The following is a 19,856-nucleotide window of genomic DNA, read 5'->3' on the forward strand; positions in this document are numbered from 1 at the left end:
GGCAAAAATGGCCAGTTTTCACAAACTACAAACTTCAGGAGCAGCACTTCATCAGCTGTCTGGCCACATTACAGCCTGCAGGACTCAATATCAAACTCTCCGGCTCCAATTAATTAATTATTTCTTTCAGCCATGTACTAGAATTGGCCATTTTTGCCTGGTTTCATTTTAGCCCAGTTTTTTTTGCTATTTTTACTTTTTCAACTTGTTTTAATAGTCTGCTCTGCATATCCTACAGCCTTACCTTTAGCAACATAATACTTGCTCAAATACACAATCTGATTTTAACTGTCTTTTAACTACCATTTTAAGCCGCTCTGTGTTATTTTCACCAGGGAGTTTCCCCTAATCCATCATTCCCTTTCACTATATTTTCTGTGATCTATAATAATTTGTTTCTCTCTTTCCCAACTCTGATGAAGGGTCCTGGATCAAAAAGATCTTTCTTTTAGGTTAACTTTCTCTTTCCACAGTAATTGACACAGTCATTGTTTCCAGGATTTTCTGCTTTAATTTGAATATTTTACTGGTGTCTGGTTTTTAGATGTACGATGTATTTTTAAAGATCGTGCCGTACCTTCGTAAGGATGGGATTTAAAGTGGTCATTTCATTCAAAGTGTTACTTCATTACTGAAGTACAATACCGAAAGAATGGGATACTGTTTGACTTGCTGTCTTTTGATTAGATCTTAAACTGATCACACAACGAGTTATAAAAGATTCTGAGACTGAGGATCAACAGACTGAGTAAATTTGGGATGTCTCCAACTTCCACAGAAAGCAAACTGTCGGATTGCATTGTTTTACCCGAGCAACAGCATTGCCTAAGACCGAAAGAAATTCCAGAGAGTTGTGGGTGTATCCCAGTCCACCTCACAGAACAAACTCCTCGCCATTAACTCCATCTACACTTCACACTGCCTCTGGAAAGCAGCCAACATAATCAAGGACTTTTACAGTCTGGCCATTCCTTCTTCCCCCCCCCCCCCCCCCCATCAGCAGCCCTTCCAAGCTAGGGTACAGTCCCGATTTTCCAATCTACCTCATTGCAGATATTGGACTTTTTCTCTGGAACTTTTATGCTACAATGCTGAGTAATTGTATTTTGCAGTCTAGTATTTTTCTCTTTGCTCTACCTGTTGTACTTGTCTATGGCTTGATTGCATTCATGTATAGTATTATCCGATTTAATTGGATATCTTGTAAATAAAAGCTTTTCACTATATCACGGCACATGTGACAATCATAAACTAATACCAGATAAACTAAACTGAACTGAACTGAGATCCCATAGTACAATTTGAGGAGAAGTAAAGCATTTCACCTGCCTTCTTGATGAGGAGGAGGGATTAATTTTTTCAGAGGGTGGTGAATCTGTGGAATTCATTGCCACTGACAGCTGTGGAGGCCAAGTCAATGGATATTTATGGAGATTGACAAATTCTTGATTAGTATTGGTGTCAGGGGTTATGGGGAGGAGGCAGGAGAATGAATAGAGTTGGGAGGGAAAGATAGATCAGCCGTAATTGAATGGCAGAGTGGACTTGATGGGCCGAATGGCCTAATTCTGCTGCTAGAACTTATGAACTCTTGATCAATTTATCAGTGCGGTTTGTGGAATCTTGCTGTTTTTAAAAGGTGTGCAGTGCACCCTGCATTAGAGCAGATTATTTTATTAATTTATGGGATGTGGCTGTAATTGTTGGCATAGCCTGTCTTGATTGTCCAACTCTATTTAAACTTGGTGAGCCATTTTCCGAATCGGTGCAGACTCTGTGGACCACACATCAGAGGCACTTGATACAATGATACAACAAGTGTAGAAAAGTGCAACTTAAACCATTCTGTTTTTTGTCTTTTGTTAAATACTAATTTTGGAGAGTCTAGTTGAGACATTGTCCTACATAGAGTTCAGTTCAATTCAGTTTATTGTCATGTTTACCAAGTTATAGTGAAAAGCTTTTGTTGCGTGCTAACCAGTCAGCAGAAAGACAATACATGATTATTATCACCACAGAGAATAAACTAAGTAGGAGTGAAAATATCCAAGAAAGGAAATATTCAGAGGTATCACAACTATCTATATAAAAGACAAAAATAGTGTTCTGATGATTTTTGTAATTTTCAATTAAGGTATCACCATCATTTTATTCTCGTATCAGTCCATAAAAGAGAGAGAGAAAGGGACTGAAAGAATCTTGGGATACATGGTAACGCATTCAAAGCCTTGATAAAATTACGTTTCGTAGAAAGTTACAAAATACCGTGCGGCCCTAAAGCTGTTATTGTTGGCAACTGGGAGTCGGCCATCTTTCTTCCTTCACCTCACTCTGCTGTCTTTTTGAACTTTATTTTAATGGGCGTGGAGCTCCACTCTCTATCATGTGAAGTGTCAATGCAAACTGGGGGTACAACGCTAGTGAGTTAGCAGACTTAAATCAAAGGTAGACAAAATTGCTGGAGAAACTCAGCGGGTGATGCAGTATCTATGGAGCGAAGGAATAGGTGATGTTTCGGGTCGAGACCCTTCTTCGAAGGAATAGGTGACGTTTCGACGTCACCTATTCCTTCACTCCACAGATGCTGCCTCACCCACTGAGTTTCTCCAACATTTTTGTCTACCTTGGAGTATTGTGTTCAGTTTTGGTTCGATTTTTTTAGTTACCTTCGATTTTTCCGGCATCAGCAGTTCCTTCTTAAACAATACTCCAAGTGTGGCCTCACCAATGTCTTGTACAGCTGTAACATGACCTCCCAACTTCTATCCTCAATACTTGGGTCTCGACCCGAAACGTCACCTATTTCTTCGTTCCAGAGATGCTGCCTCACCCGATGAGTTTCTCCTGCATTTTTGTCTACCTTCGATTTTTCCAGCATCTGCAGTTCTTTCTTCGGCTTAAATCAAAGTGCTCAGAAATGCCCTTTGCTGCTCTAACCCTGCCTGTGATATGTATTTAATTTTAGCATTGTAAAAGTATAGGGTTTAGATTTCAACAAAGTAATAGAGCATGTTGCTACTAGTCCAAATAGCACCCCCACTACTGCAGTGTGGATGAAAGGAATCTGCTCCATGGTAACACACAGGATCCATCCAGTGTGTTTAGTGTTAGATTGACTCTGCTATGTGGTAAGAAGGTACAAGTGTTGAGTGTCTGATGCAGCATACTTTGGGCAGGAGAGGGGGTTGCATTGGAGCATGGCGGTGTCACAGACTGTTTCCGTAAGTATTGGTCTCTGGGGCTTATTCACTGTGAATCATTTTTAGTAGTAAAATCAGAAATAAGAAATCTGAGTCACTTCAGATTGCATCTCGTTTGCAAGGATGATCATTGAACCTTAACGAATAGTGAAAGGCCTGGATGGAGTGAATGTGGAGGCGATATTTCCGCCAGTGGGAGAGTCTAGGAACAGAGGCCATAGCCTCCGAATAAAAGGACGTACCTTTATATGAGGAGGACTTTATTCAGTCAAAGGGTGGTGAATCAATGTCGTTCTTCTGAATTCCATTACATTTGGCATCTCCAGTCCCAGCCAAGTATTTGTTGGGAAAGGATCTAGTTGGGTATATAAACTGTGGAATATGGTATTAGGGTATCTGTTGAGTTCTTCAAATGAGGTCATGAAGGTCTTGCAAAATTTTACATTAACTGGCGAAGGGCAATTACATTATGATCATGGAGAGATCATATCTTTTCCATTAAAAAAAAAAGTGTTATAGTGAAGTAAGAGTTAGGTTTTTTACTATATAAAGTATCTCTTCTCCAATGAACAAATTGTCCCTGATTCATGCAATGTATTTTCAGGAGAAAGTGGAATTGGAAGATATATTGAATAGATTGAAGGAAGATGGAATTGACATTAAAGCTTGCAGCAGAACTGAGCATCTGTGCCATCTCTGGCGTATATACCAGCGGTCTGAGGCCATGCTGCAGGCCACCAAACAGGACCTGGATGTGTTTCAAAAACAACAGGATGCCGAGATGACAGAGGTGAGATCTATCATAAGAGTGACACAGTCCTGATCTCTTGGCAGACATTAAAAATAAGAAAAAACTTAAACGTGACAGTTTGCCTTGTAATGCCGTCTCCATCCCTTTTTCCGAGAGCACTAGCTATGGTGATTAACTTCTCAGTTCCTCTTTCATGCAGTGCTATCTACTGCAGCTTAGGTTTTTGTCTGTGAAGTCATCTATGAAAGAAAAAGTGCTTCTTGTTTTATTTGTTGAATAAAATCTCTTCAACTTTTCAGTAAATCATAGCATTCTTGATTTTTTTTTTTTTTATACAAGAAAAATTGTACATAGTACACAAATGGTCCTCGGGTGGTGGCTTGCTGTGTTCAGAGAACACATTTAGAACCGATTGCGAATCATTACTTTGTGTAACTTTCCCCTTTCCATATTTTATGCCATTCTGCCTCCTTGCTATCTTTTCACCCGCTGCAAAAAACGATAGGGTTTTTCAAATATGGCTTGTAGATGATGGCAAGGGGCTGCACACTGTTCCATACAGCGACAGAAACACGGGTTCCATCCTGACTACGTGTGCTGTCTATACGGAGTTTGCATGCTCTCCCCCGTCACTGCATGGGTTTTCTCCGGGTGCTCTAGCTTCCTCCCACATTACAAACTCTGTAAATTGTCCCTAGCGTGTAGGATAGGACTAGTGTACGAGTGATTGCTGCTTGGTGCGGACTCGGTGGGCCTTTTTCTGTGCTGTATCTCTAAACTAAACTAAACCACACAAGCCTCTATTATTTTATCTGACCAGATAATCCTCACATCGATTGTCTAGAAAGCAGATGTCCGTGGGCTATTTGTCCAAGAGGGCAGAGTTATACAAAGAATAAAACACTTGGGCACAGCAAACAAATTGTATTGACGTGGGCAGGGCAGTAGACTTGGCCTACAAAAATATGCCTTGAAAAGCAGGGCCTATGCCACAGCTACAAGATCAATTTCAACTTTTATTAGATATCTCTAAACCTCAGCATTCACCATGTAAAAAAAGTCATATTGTTCTATCAGAATATTCTCAAAATACCAAAACCACTTAATCTCTCCCTGCTACTAAAATTCCCGTTTTCTCTTTCTAAATGCCTGTTTTCAAAATTCAGCTAAAACCTAGAAGTCCCATTGGTTAGCTGGGATATGAGGCTTGGTAAATTTCTAAGTGTGAAAGCTACAAAACGAATTGTAGGTACACAAAAAAGCTGGAGAAACTCAGCGGGTGCAGCAGCATCTATGGAGCGAAGGAAATAGGCAACGTTGCCTATTTCCTTCGCTCCATGCAAAGAGTTGAACAATCTCCAATATAGGAAATAGGCAACGTTTCGGGCCGAAACCCGGAAGGGTTTTGGTCCGAAACGTTGCCTATTTCCTTCGCTCAATAGATGCTGCTGCACCCGCCGAGTTTCTCCAGCTTTTTTTTTGTCTACCTTCGATTTTCCAGCATCTGCAGTTGCCTCTTAAAAACAAATTGTAGATTCGATTACCTTCAACATGACATGGGAATTATTTCCGCAGGTGGACAATTACGTGGAACACATCCGTAACTTGTCAGTGGAGCGGGAAGCAGTGACTGCCGAGTATGAGCAGGAGAATGAAATACTGAGGGTGGAACTACGACAACTGCAGTTGGAGCTAGGTCAGAATATGGGCGACTTTTCAACTTGTTTTGACACGTAATATGACATTTTTTTTTCTGTGAGTGTTACAGTTTGAAATGGCAGTTGTCGCCTTCTAGATGGGATGTTCTCATTTTTTCACTTTTTCTTGTTCAATTGGTAAATATGTTGGGAATGCAAGGATAAATTGGGATCAGGAGAGGTTTGTGGATAAGCTTTTCCCGCTGAGAAGAGGGAAGATGCAAACAAGGGGACATGACTTGAGAATTAAGGGACAGAAGTTTAGGGGTAACATGAGGGGGAACTTCTTTACTCAGAGAGTTGTGGCTGTGTGGAATGAGCTTCCAGTGAAGGTGGTGGAGGCAGGTTCGTTTTTATCATTTAAAAATAAATTGGATAGTTATATGGACGAGAAAGGAATGGAGGGTTATGGTCTGAGCGCAGGTATATGGGACTAGGGGAGAATACGTGTTCGGCACGGACTAGAATGGTCGAGATGGCCTGTTTCCGTGCTGTAATTGTTATATGGTTATATGGTTTGTGGTAGAATAGAAACACTGGGGGAAGAGAACCTATTACAATGGAGACCATTCGGGAGAGGTGGTCAGTTGTAGAAAGGGTCGTGCTACCTGAGACCCATCAACTTGAAAACCTGCTTTTGCACAAATGGTCGCACATGCTTGTGAAAGTTAGACATTTGACACAAACCATTGAATGCGCACATCCAGAGTTACTTGTGGTGCACCAGAGCATTAGGCAGTCACGGTGGTGCAGCGGTAGAGTTGCTGCCTTACAGCAAATGCAGCGCCGGAGACCCGGGTTCGATCCCGATGACGGGTGCTGTCTGCACAGAGTTTGTATGTTCTCCTCGTGACCCGCATGAGTTTTCTCTGAGATCTTCGGTTTCCTCCCACACTCCGAAGACGTGCAGGTTTGTAGGTTAATTGGCTTGGTAAATGTACAAAAAATGTCCCTAGTGGGTATAGGATAGCATTAGTGTGCGGGGATCGATTGTCGGTGCGGACCTGGTGGGCCGAAGGGCCTGTTTCCGCGCTGTATCCCTAAACTAAACTAAAACAAAATTAAACTAAATTTGTACATTAGATCTGGTGCAAGTCACATGAAGTCCCCGATTTTCAATTATGCTTCATTTTTCATTGAAGAGGGATTACAAAGCAAATAGGAACATAATGTTAGGTGATACATAGAGTTACAGAGTAATATAGCTTATTTGCTCTTTGGCCAACCACATCCATGCTGACCATCAAGTACATATCTATATTAATCCCATTTGCCAGCACTTTGTCCGTTCCCTCCTCCAGTTCCCTCCCTGTACATATTTTCATAGGAAAATATATATCTCAGTGATGAGAAAGATCTTGTTAGATCTCACTACTAACACAAATACTTCTGGATTGACGGATGAACAGAAACCCAAGTAAAGGAAGTGGAGGAGATGTTGGATCAGGAAGGACTAGCTGATATCGCTCATAGTGGCCCAAGTGAACAAGTAGCCTACCTCCTGGTGGAGCGTGCTACACTGCTAGAAAAATTGGAATTAGCAGAGAGCAAAGTGGAGAAGGTTGCAGGAAATCGCCAGGGGATGCGGTTACAGGTAAGAAGCTGTTACACTGTCTCCAAGGCACGCAGTTAAAAGCTAAGTAGAAATTTGGTCCTATTCTGACGCATTTATTTTGAATAATTTTACAAAAATATAGCCTTCTGCTAATTTCCGGATGCCTATGGAATATGTTTTCTTCCCGCGAGTGACTTAAGTGAAACAAGACCGTGTTAGCACAGAAAGAACATTGAAATAAAAATCTGCTTTTCATAAATTCATAAGTTATAGGAGCAGAATTAAGCCATTCAGCCCATCAAGTCTACTCCGCCATTCAATCGTGGCTGATCTATCTTTCCCTCTCAACCCCATTCTCCTGCCTTCTTCCCATAATCCCTAACACCATTAGTAATCAAGAATCTATCTATCTCTGCCTTCAATATATACATGGATTTGGCCTCCACAGCTGCCCGTGGCAATGAATTCTACAGATTCACCATCCTCTAAAGAAATTCCTCCCCTTCTCCTTGTTTTGTTTCACTCCGTTTCCTGGTTTTGCCTCAAACTTTGCTGTTTTTATTTTTGCTTCTTTCCACGTAATGCTTTAAAATTAAAAAAAAATAGATCAGTAGGCAAATTGGCTTCCTTGCGATTTGTGTATCTGTTCATAATTCAGTCTCTCAGACATGAAGCATTTTGTAGGTACACAAAAATGCCGGAGAAACTCAGCGGGTGCAGCAGCATCTATGGAGCAAAGGAAATGGGCAACTCCTCAATAGGAGAGTTGAACAATCTCCACTATAGGAAATAGGTAACGTTTCGGGCCGAAACCCTTCCGGGTTTCGGCCCGAAACGTTGCCTATTTCCTACGCTCCACATAGATGCTGCTGCACCCGCTGAGTTTCTCCAGCATTTTTGTGTACCTTCGATTATCCAGCATCTGCAGTTCCTTCTTAAACATGAAGCATTTTTTTTGTCTTGTAGATGGAGTTGGGCCAGATGCAGCAAACTATGGAAGAGGAATTGAAACAGCAAAGGGAATCCATGCAACGAACAAAGGAAACCATGGCAAAGGTATGCTTGTCCTCTGTGGAACACACTGCCCTATTCTCCTTGGTGAGAACTACTTGATATGCTTTGTCTATCATGGAATTAGCACTCACTTTTTAGGCCATGAAAAAAGGCTGGAGAAACTCAGCGGGTGCAGCAGCATCTATGGAGCGAAGGAAATAGGCAACGTTTCGGACAGTAGTAATTCAGTACTAAAATGTTAACTGACTCGTTATTTAAGAGATGGCTTTAATGCCTGCCTATTATTTCTTATTATCGGGAGCTGTTTCTATCTTTCTTCTTTGATTTTTCATTTCTAATTGTAATGTTTTACCTTATTCTTTCAAAAGGATCCTATATCTCAACCTTCAAGTCCGTGGAAGAAGCTGTTTGGGATCCGTCAGCAAGCAGACAGTGTTTCCAAAGACATAGCTGTAGGTCTCGCCTACCCTCAGCCCATAGCCAGAATACACTTTTTAATGAACTGGTTGTGTCTACACAGAGCAAGGCAGCAAAATATACACCTTCAGTTTCAGTCTGAAAAAGGGTCTCGACCCGAAACGTCACCTAGTCCTTCTCTGCAAAGATGCTGACTGGCCCGCTGAGTTACTCCAGTTTTTTTGTTGTTGTCTATCTTTGGTTTAAACCAACATCTGCAGTTCCTTCCTACTCACTATACCACTGTGTTGTACCAGAATCCAAGTAATGTGCTTTCAGTAAATGACAATCAAAAGAATGCAGATGATGGAAATCTGATGGAAATCTGAAATGTTACCAGCAATTGTTGGAAACACACAGGCCAGTCAGCATCTGTGGAAAGAGAAACAGAGTTAATGTTTTGGGTCAAAGATCCTTTGTCAGAAACACTTTTAGTCACGTATTCCTACATGCCTACAGAGGTCAATGATAGAATATTGTTTACCTGACTGAGATCTGGAGGTCTGTGACCAGCAGTGTTCTGTAAGGATCAATGCTACGGCCTTTGTGTATATATATTTCAATGATTTGGATGAAAAAGTAGATGGTCTTATCAGTAAGTTTGCAAAGTTAATGTTGTGGACGGTGAGGAAGGTTGTCAAAAACACACAGCAAGCTAGCGCTGTCGTGATCCTGTTGAGTTTCACTGGCAGCGTCCTGGTGCATAACTCATCACCTACCCCACAGCCATCAATGGACTGGAAGACGTGAGAGGCAGGACAAAGCATGGCAGGTGATGCAGGCGAGGAGAATGACTGGTAGGCAGATGGTTGGAATAAAGGTAGACACAAAATGCTGGAGTAACTCAGCGGGACCGGCAGCATCTCTGGGGAAGGAATGGGTGACGTTTCGGGTTGAGACCCAGAGATGCTGCCTGTCCCGCTGAGTTACTCCAGCATTTTGTGTCTACCTTCGATTTACACCAGCATCTGCAGTTCTTTCCTACACACATGGTTGGAGTAAAGGCCAGGGATAAAAGCAGAAAACGTGTCTTTCAAAGTCTTTTTCCCAGGGTGGAAATGTCAAATACCATACAGCATAGGTTTAATGAGAGGGGGTTAAGTTTGAAGGAGATTTGCAAGGCAAATTTTGTTTACACAACGTGATAAATACCTGGATCACATGAAGAGGGGAGGTGGTAGAAGCAGATACAATAGCAACATTTAAGAGGCATTTAGATAGACATAAACAGCAGAGTGTGTGCAGGAAGATGAGATTAGTGTAGGTTGTCATGACCAGCACAGACGTGCTGGGTAGTTGTTACTGTTCCTGTGCTATACTCTTCTTTGCACTGTGACTCTCAATCTTTGGCATGGTGCTGGGCAACTCAAACTTATCAGAAATCAAACAGAATTATTTTCAAATTACACAGTGCCTTTACAAACTAAGCTTCTGGAGAAGTGTGTAATCTGATAGTTGCCTGTCAGCATTGCTCCATTAGATTCATGTTTCATTCATTTCCCTGCTATAGCCCATGAGTTCAAACCCGTTCTGGTACATTTTCACATTTAATCAGTTGTGAAGCAGAAAAGCTAGACTGCATCATATCTACATTTGATAGATCAGTAGCTTGATGAGTGACCAGGAAAAATCTCTGAAGTTAAGATTTAGTTTATTGTCACGTGTACCGAAGCACAGTGAAAAGCTTTTGTTGCATGCTAACCTGTCATCGGAAAGATAATACGTGATTACATGACAATACATGAATCAAGCCATTCACAATGTACATGATAAGGGAATAAAGTTTAGTGCAAGATAAAGCCAATGTAGTCCGATAAAAGGTAGTCTGAGGATACTACCAAATTTTAAACCAATTTGATGCTGCAATAATGTTGTCTGAAGGGATCCTGTGATCTTTCTACTGCCTTGCTCTGTCTGAAACATGGAATACCCTGTAACTCCAGCTGTTCTTGAAGCATTTAACAGGTCCTTGCATGTCTTCTGTAATAACCAGATTCTGCATGTATGGAATTATCCTCTCCCTATTAATCCTCTATCTACACTGCATTCTTAACAGACTAGAGTGTCCGTCTAATACCAACACTGATCAACTAATACTGGGCAAATAGCTTTATTCTCGTGTAAAATCACCAGAAATGACTGTATTTTGATTCTAAGGTTCCATTTGCTGCATGTGCACTTAGAATGATGCTTTACTCTACATTCAGCAACTGCACCACATGTAGACTTTGAATCCTAACCCAAAATACCATTGCATTTGATTCTCTAACACTGATCAACCCTATTTGAACACAGAGTTTAAGCAGCAAATTATTCAGAAATAATAGTAACTGAGCAGGTTCCAAATGGCAAAAGTTATAACTGCAAATGTAGAATCAGTAATTTGGTGTTGGGCCGCGACTGATATTTGATACACAGGTGATTTTACAGGGGTTTTTTTTTCCTGTTTCTTGTCTTTCACTCCATGTTGATCGTTCTTCACACAAGTCTGTCTGGCTCTTGTGAAACTCGGCTGTTCATTTTTTTGTTCATCTGCATTGGTTTTCTTTGGTCAACACCATAGGCCCATGAAGTTGACTTGCAGAAAGAGCAGAAGTTACGGGAACGAGCGGAACAAGACGTGGATGAGGCAGCGCAGCGGTTACAGATGGCACATGCGGACATACGCCGACTAACAGATGAATTGGACATGGAGAAAAAAGTACACAGCAGCAGTGGTAAGTGTGAATTAAACCCTGACCTCAAATCTTTGCATTCTGTAACATCCACGGCATATGAGAAAATTGTCAAACATTGTGAACTGTGAGGAGGATTTAGGGTGACTTGGACAGGTTGTGTGAGTGGGCAGATGCATGGCAGATGCAGTTTAATGTGGATAAATGTGAGGTTATCCACTTTGGTGGCAAAAACAGGAAGGCAGATTATTATCTGAATGGTGTCAAGTTAGGAAAAGGGGAAATACAACGAGATCTGGGGGTCCTTGTTCATCAGTCACTGAAAGTAAGCATGCAGGTACAGCAGGCGGTGAAGAAAGCTAATGGCATGTTGGCCTTCATAACACGAGGAGTTGTACAGGGCCCTAATGAGACCACACCTGGAGTATTGTGTGCAGTTTTGGTCTCCAAATTTGGGGAAGAACATTTTTGCTATTGAGGGAATGCAGCGTAGGGTCACAAAGTTAATTCTCGGAATGGCGGGACTGTCATATGTTTAAAGAATGTAGTGACTGGACTCATATACACAGGAATTTAGAAGGATGAGGGGGAATCTTATTGAAACATATATGATTATTAAGGGATTGGACACGCTAGAGGTAGGAAACATGTTCCCAATTTTGGGGGAGTCCAGAGCCAGGGCCACAGTTTAAGAATAAGGGGTAAGCCATTTAGGACTGAGATGAGGGAAAAACTTTTTCACCCGGTAGGCAGTGGAGGCCAATTCACTGGATGTTTTCAAAAGATAGTTAGATATAGCTCTTAGGGCTAAGGGAATCATAGGATATGGGAAGAAAGCAGGAATGGGGTACTGATTTTGGATGATCAGCCGTGATCGTGTTGAATGGCAGCGCTGGATCAAAGGGCCGAATGGCCTAATCTTGCACCTATTTACTATGCCTCTTTGCTGTTATTCTGATAGCCCTGAAAAAAGATTTGGCTCTTTGAAAGACAAATCTTTTTATGGAGTGCCCGATAAACTACATTTCCTTAAAGCTTTGTCACACGGTAACTCATGGTGGATAGCCTGAGTCTACTCCTGCAGTTCCATGTGGAATTATCCTTAGAATATTGTGGAATTATACAATTGTACGACATCATAATATAGCGTCAAAGGTTCAAGGCATTGTGGCGGCCTGAGCCATTTTGGTATCGATCCGTCGTTGGTCAGGCTCGAACTCTCGCGTGGACCGGGTGTGATCTGGGCCGACCAATCATGCTGTTAGGTGGTTGGAATTCAAAGGCAGCGGTTGGAATTGGAAGGATTGGCAGTTGGAGTTGGAGCGGAACTCGGGTGCGCTCACGAGCGACGGCACAGTAGTAGTAGCAGTAAAATATTAACTTGATGGGGCTGTATCGCTTAATTATTAAACAGAGTATTTACACAACGCATGGACCTCCACAGCATTTCAATTATTCATTTTCTAAAGAATTTTAGAGTAATTAATCTCTAGCCTTTATCCATTGTGTAATATTCTTGTAATTTTTTTTTTAATGTGTTGAGCTGATTTAAAAATCCTGATGCTTGTTTTTTTCCCCTCTGTTCTAGTTGAGCTCCAGTTGGTCTCAGCTTATTTGGGTTAGGAAAGGATGAGAAAAATTAGCCAGGGTTCACAATTCTATTGGTGGTAGACAAAAAGGCTGGAGAAACTCAGCGGGTGAGGCAGCATCTATGGAGCGAAGGAAATAAGCGACGTTTCGGGTCGAGACCTTCAAGACCTTCAAGACCTCACACGCTCGTCATCTACTCCAGAACTTCCGTTTTCTAGGCCCCCATTCCCTCATCTTCAAAAAATTCCTCCTTTCACAATTCGTTTGCTAGAATATGTGCAGCCATGGACTTCAGCTCTGAACTAGATTAAGGTTGGTCGTGATGCGTTGTGCATTTAATTGCCCAAATAACACTCGATGGATAGATTCATATTCGAAGAAGGCCCATTGTGTAAGGCACTGAAAAGACATCGGGATTCACAGTACCTTAAGGGAGAGGAAATATGAAAAATTGCTTGGGTTAGAAAGAAATCCGTAAAGTGAGACCACTAACTTACTTGTGTTTGTCCATTTCATGGAGTCCAGGGACCTTCATTGAGCCAGTTATAAGGCAATTCGGCATTCATTTGTTTTGACATGGTGGTGGAGATTTGTTAGCTCGTGGCTTCATATGCTAACTCTTCTTTTGGGAAGTACTCTTAAACTATATGTGACAAAACTTGTATCTATCCCTTGCTGAACCTGGCTACTGCATACTTGGAGGACCTAACCTGAAACATCACCAGTCTTCAGAAAAAGGAGAAAGAACACTTTTGCATCATAAAGCATGACCTCACAGCAGCGTGATGGCTGTGTTAATTTAAGCACAAAGGTTTTTATCTTAATTTGTAGCTGTTTGGGTGTTTACTTCCCACAGCTACGTGGCTAATGACAATCATGAAGCTAATAATGTCCCAAACATTGACCCAAAATGTTACCTATTTTCCGCTGATACACTAATGTCTATATTTTTGGAGCAAGGTGCAACTCCAAGCCAAATGCTGAAGACTTCAGGTATATCAGAAGGGAATTTGTTTTATGGCAGTACAGGAACTGGCTTGTAATATATGAGAAAAAAATGTCTGAAAAACGTAGAAGATCTTCTTTATTGGAGTCACTATTTAAGGTAACAAAACCGACTGATGAAGATGAAGACGAAGAAGAAGAAAATGTGAATTCGATTAAATCTGGTGGTTCGAGAATACGCAGTACACCAGGGAAACTAACGACTGGGAAGAAGAAAGGGAAACGTGCAACTGGAAAAGGGAAGGAAAAACCTGAGAAAGAGAAGGAAGCTCCTGCAGAAGAGAATGAACCACCTGGGGTAACAAAGGAAGAGTCTAAGGAAAGGAGGAAATCACCAGAGGATGTGAAGGAAGAGTCGAAGGAAAAGAAGAAATCATCAGCGGTAGGGAAGGAACCTCGTGCAAATGTGAACGAAGACCCTAGGGAATCTTTTGCAAAGACGAAGGAAAGGTCTAAGGAATCTCCAACAAAGTCAAAGGAAGTGTCTGAGGAATCTCTTACAAAGGCGAGGGATAGATCTAAGGAACCTCTTCCAAATGTGAAGGAAATATCTAAGATATCTCTTACAAAGACGAAGGAAAGGTCTAAGGAATCTCTTGCAAAGACGAAGGAAGGATCTGAGACAGGGACTGAAAAAAATCCAGATGTCCTTGTTTTTTTCGCAGATACCGGGGAACTAGACAAAGCAAAAGAAGATAACATCAAGTTGGATCAGGAAATTCTGGAGTTACGAAATCGTGTACACTCGTTGGATAGAGAACGGAAATCTCTCTTAGTAACAGTAAGTCACTTGCACCATTGTAGTCAAACATTTTTCCAGTGCAATAGAACATTTAAAACTTTATGTATGTAATACTCTGAGCTGTGATCTAATATGTTGTCCCTGACCATTATATAATTTGGAGAATGTTATTCCTTTTGCCACTTAAAGACAATATATTGTCCTTAAGATGAAATCTACCAGTAAAGCTAGAAAATTGAGTTCAAATCTGCCAGCACATTTCACACATCTCAGATCGCAGGTCCAAACTGAGGCAAGAGTTAGAGGTAATGATAGCAAGTAGCGATAGGTAACACTTGTGTTTTAATGATTTTAAGAGAAAAGACCTGAATGATACGAGGGATTCCAGTTCTGAAACTCTGAAAGAGAATAAATTCTAGTAGGAATCAGTTTGATGATTAACATCAGTAAAGTGAGAATATTAAATGGATGAAAACAGTAATGAGAAGAAGACCTGGAAAGCTGAGCAAGGTTGCAAATGTGAAAGGGAATTGAATTGTAGAGACAGTAAGAGGGGCGTAGGAAGGAACTGCAGATGCTGGTTTAAACCGAAGATAGACACAAAATGCTGGAGTCATTCAGCAGGACCAGGCAACGTCGCTGGAGAGAAGGAATGGTTGCTGTTTTGGGTCATGTGTTGATTATCCTATATAATTGATAGATATTCGGTGTAGATTTTCAACCACTTAGTTGGTAATGACCTACGATACTGGCTATTTATAGAACACATCTGATTTTACTTCAGTGAATATTACACAAATTCTTTAAAGATAAGATATAATGTTTCCTTCTTCTATCAATGATGAGGAAGAAAATCTACTCCTTAACTAAAGACAAAAATATTCATAAATGAGGAACAGACTTTTAAAAATATGAATTGTTTTGTATCTTTTCCTGTTGCTTTTTCTGTTTATTACATAGAAACTGTTTGAAATATAGTAAGCCCTCATTATTATGGACGTTTTTATAATGGATTTTGATTATAGTGGATGTATTCAGACACCACTGTCACCTTAAGAACACAGGCTGCTAATTAGTTACACTGCAGGGACATTGAAATTGACAAGCAATTGTTTCTATCAACACTTGGGCAAATGATACTCCACAGAGTGCTGGAGTAACTCAGCAGAGAGAGCATGTATAGGTGTTTCGGGTCAAGACCCACGGCTGGATTGAGGCGCTCATTTAGCCGCCACGAGGCTGAGACTTGCAGCGTTGTCGGGAGACGCAGCACCAACGTTCACCACCTCCTCGGTCTCTTTGAAGCCGGGATCACCAAAGCTGCCACTGACCTACACCACCACCCCTGCTGTTTCCAGGACGATCTACCGACCTTTGCCGCCAGGCTGGGTTGCCGAGGCCACCCCCGGCCCGCACCACCTCCCCGGCTGCTCCCAGGCCCGGACGTACTGCCGCCACCGCCGACCCACACAGCTTCCTCGGCCTCTTCCAGGCCGTGCCTGCCGCTACCACCGCCAACCATCACCTGCACTCTGGCCCCCCGCGGGTCATGACCATTGACTCCGCCGATCCTCACCTCGTCCCTGACCGGCAGCAGGCCTGGGCTGTCAGCACACCTGGATTCCAGGCCCAGTTCCAGACCGAGAGTCTGAAGAAGGGCCTCAACCCGAAACATCACCTCTCCATGTTCTCCACAGATGCTCAGATACTCCAAAACTATGTGACCTCTTGTGTATTAACTAGCCTCTGCAGTTCTTTGTTTCTGCTACATGTGCAGTGAGACTTTATTACTCAGTAATCCCTCACTCAGTACTTGCGGACAATCCGTAATAACAGACATGGCTCCCTCTCCTAATGTCCATTATAATGAGGGTTTACTATATATTAATTACAGTGGATTTGTTCTTTTTACTTCATCATTCTGAGAGGCCCCAATGACTGAGGTGTAAATCTGATTTTTAGGGCATAATATTGGTATTGTAGCAAGTCAGATATAATTATCATAAAGGCATTGTTACGATCTTGGCCAATAATCAAAGGAATTTGACATTGAGTGACAGAATCAAATTCAAAAGTGTTTCTGAATTTAATGTAAATTAAGATAAACCCAGAAATACGAGTATTTACACATCACGTTCATTGACAAAGAAGATACTCTGTCCTTGCTTGTTTGGGCCAACATCTGAATCCAATTTCATACAAGCAAGGTTGAAGCATTGGAGGTGGCTTCTTGCTTTGTTCCATTATATAGAGCTGACATATATGCCTGGCAATAAATGGCAGTCTTGCCCCTGATGCTCAGATACTAAGAAATATTTTTTTTAATTCACAAATTCCAAGCCAGTGAGTCTCACGTCAATGGTAGGGAAGCTATTGGAGAAAATTCTTCAAGATGGGATTTACTCCCATTTGGAAGAGAATGGGCTAATTAGAGATAGCCACCACAGCTTTGTAAGTGGCAGGCCATGTCTTACTAACTTGATTGAGTTTTTCAAGAAGGTGATGAAGGAGATTGATGAAGGTAGGGCGATGGATGTCGTATACATGGATCTTAGTAAGGCTTTTGATAAGGTCCCTCATAGTAGGCTGATCTAGAAGAGTAAGATGCACAGGAGTCACGATGACTTGGTTATTTGAATTTAGAACTGGCTTCATAGTCATAGAAGACAGAGGGTTGTGGTGGAAGGAAGATATTCTGGCTGATGATCTGTGTCCAGTGGAGTTCCGAAGGGATCTGTTCTGGGACCTCTTCTGTTTGGGGGATTTGTATAAATGACTGGGATGTAAATGTAGATGGGTTGGTGAGTATGTTTGCTGACAGCACCAAAATTGGAGGTTGTAGGCAGCAATGAAGGCTGTCAGAAGATACAACAAGATTATAGATCACTGATGGAAATGGGCGGAGAAATGGCAGATGAAGTTTAACCCAAGTGAGAGTGAGGTGTTGCCCACCCCCCCACCCCCCGTTCCCTATTCTCCACCCAGATGCTCACTCATTCCTCCTACTATTCCGCATCCCTTCCCCCTCAACCCCCCCACCCCCACCTTCCTTTCCACCCATATCCCTTCCTCTGGCTATACATTCCACTATTAACACTTTCCTATCTTAACACTTTTATCTTTATATCTCCACCCAACTACCAATTAAAGATTCATCCCTCACCTGTATCCACCTGTAACCAGGCTTTATCCCCCGCTCCCCCCCTTCCCCAATTATTTTCCAGCTTTCCCTCCCATATTACAATCAGCCTGAAAAAGGGGCCCAACCTGAAACATCACATGTCCATGTCCTCCAGTGATGCTGCCTGACCCGCTAGGTTACTCCAGGCACTTTCTGTTTTTCTTGTAAACCAGCACCTGCTGTTCCTTGTGCCGACATTTATATGAGCCAGAGACCAGTCAGGTTAAGTAAAGTAATTTTTATTAACAATAAAAACGTAACAAAAACTCATGCAATTCGCGTGCCTGACTAAGCTAACGAAAAAACAGCTCCTGTTGCTGGGAGGAGCACTGACATAGAAACATAGAAAATAGGTGCAGGAGGAGGCCATTCGGCCCTTCGAGCCAGCACCGCCATTCATTGTGATCATGGCTGATCGTCCCCTATCAATAACCCGTGCCTGCCTTCTCCCCATATTCCTTGACTCCACTATCTAACTCTCTTAAATCCATCTAGTGACTTGGCCTCCACTGCCCTATGTGGCAGGGAATTCCATAAATTCATTGACAAACTAACTAAAAAGCCTGCGAACAAACCCCGGCGGTGACGAGGGTTCTGGCCTCCCCACCCCACCACTAGGTGCCGCTACAGCCCTACCCTTTTAAGCATTCTCAACTTGTTATATCATTCATTTTGCAATACATTTGATACCAATCTTAACCTTGTATTTACTGCGCGTTTAAATGATGTTTCTTATTTCACAACTTCAGTCATCTTTGTCAAAAAAACACTAATTTTACACTGGAGGGTAGACAGAAATGCTGGAGAAACTCAGCGGGTGAGGCAGCATCTATGGAGCGAAGAAAATGGGCAACATTTCGGGTCAAAACCCTTCTTCAAACTAATTTTACACTGATGAACCTACTGATAGAAACGGAATTCAAATTGGCCATTACTGATTTCATAGATTCTGTTTAATGAAATAAATGAGGAGCCTTTGTATTCCATCAATGTTGGATTGGAACCTATTTTACAGAGTTGATCATCTGTGCTTGGAATTACATTATCACTCAGTTCTCTTGTATCTCTTATGTTGTGCTTCATTCCCGTAGACTGTTTTTACTGAAAAATATCTCCATTTTCGCTGCACGGAAATCAGTTTGAAAGTGCATTTGATATCTGCAGACTCAAGTAGCCCACTGGCTTTCTACAGTCAAACTACAGCTGGAAAGGATTTACACTAAAACTGCAGATGCTTGAATCTTGAGCCAAACATAAATGCTGGAGGATCTCAGCGGGTCAGATAGCATCTCTGGGGGGAATGGACAGGTGACAATTAGGTTCGGGGACCTTCTCCAGTCTGATGAAGGGTCGCGACCCAAAATATCGCCTACCCATTCCCTCCACCCATGCTTCTGACCTGATGAGTTACTCCAGCGCCTTGCATTTCGAACCAGAAAGGGTTGTTAGGTGAAACACCTCTTGAAATAGTAGGCAGCTGCACCTGAAACTGCACCTGGGCAAAAATTTAGATGGGGGGGGGGGGTGTCGAGAAAGCTACCATCTCAATTAAATAACTTATCTGTACATCGCACACTTCTAAATAATATTTTTTTTGCATCAAACCTGCAACAAAAATAGAAATTCTGTCTGATATATCCAACATAGTCAATGGGTTATGACATACTTTTGGAAATTAAAGAGGAATTCCAGAAGAATTCCAAACACCATCAGATTTCTGCTTTAAAATTTCTGTCGCCATCTACTAATAGTTTAAGTTCAGATATTTCTAGCAACTTTTCTCTTTGGATAGCAGACATTGTCCCTCAGAATTGAAGGTGAATCCCTACAAAAGACAATTTGAAAGACAACCTCTGGCTTGTATCATCCCAGCAGGGTGGAGATGTATAACAGGTGCTCTATGATGTCACTGTCATTGTGATGTGGCATCAGTGGAAATATGATTTTATTTCCACTGGTATTTCCCTGCACAAGTGATGCTAGTCAAATC

At 41.8% G+C, this 19,856-nt stretch overlaps 1 protein-coding gene across 3 annotated transcripts in view; it reads left to right on the forward strand.

Moving 5' to 3' along the window:
• The window catches only part of LOC129711470 (uncharacterized), a 66,154-nt gene that overhangs the window by 5,833 nt on the left and 40,465 nt on the right, over nucleotides 1-19,856 (forward strand). For 2 of the 3 annotated variants that reach the window (XM_055659091.1, XM_055659090.1), the window contains exons 2-8: nucleotides 3,805-3,990; nucleotides 5,527-5,647; nucleotides 7,058-7,242; nucleotides 8,170-8,259; nucleotides 8,586-8,669; nucleotides 11,237-11,390; nucleotides 14,609-14,724. In XM_055659091.1, the coding sequence (XP_055515066.1) occupies nucleotides 3,805-3,990; nucleotides 5,527-5,647; nucleotides 7,058-7,242; nucleotides 8,170-8,259; nucleotides 8,586-8,669; nucleotides 11,237-11,390; nucleotides 14,609-14,724 (936 nt within the window). The remainder of the gene's footprint in view (nucleotides 1-3,804; nucleotides 3,991-5,526; nucleotides 5,648-7,057; nucleotides 7,243-8,169; nucleotides 8,260-8,585; nucleotides 8,670-11,236; nucleotides 11,391-14,608; nucleotides 14,725-19,856) is intronic. The other variant, XM_055659093.1, reaches the window with a different exon arrangement.

This window comes from Leucoraja erinacea, chromosome 30 (genome assembly GCF_028641065.1).
Source record: "Leucoraja erinacea ecotype New England chromosome 30, Leri_hhj_1, whole genome shotgun sequence".
NCBI lineage: Eukaryota > Metazoa > Chordata > Chondrichthyes > Rajiformes > Rajidae > Leucoraja > Leucoraja erinaceus.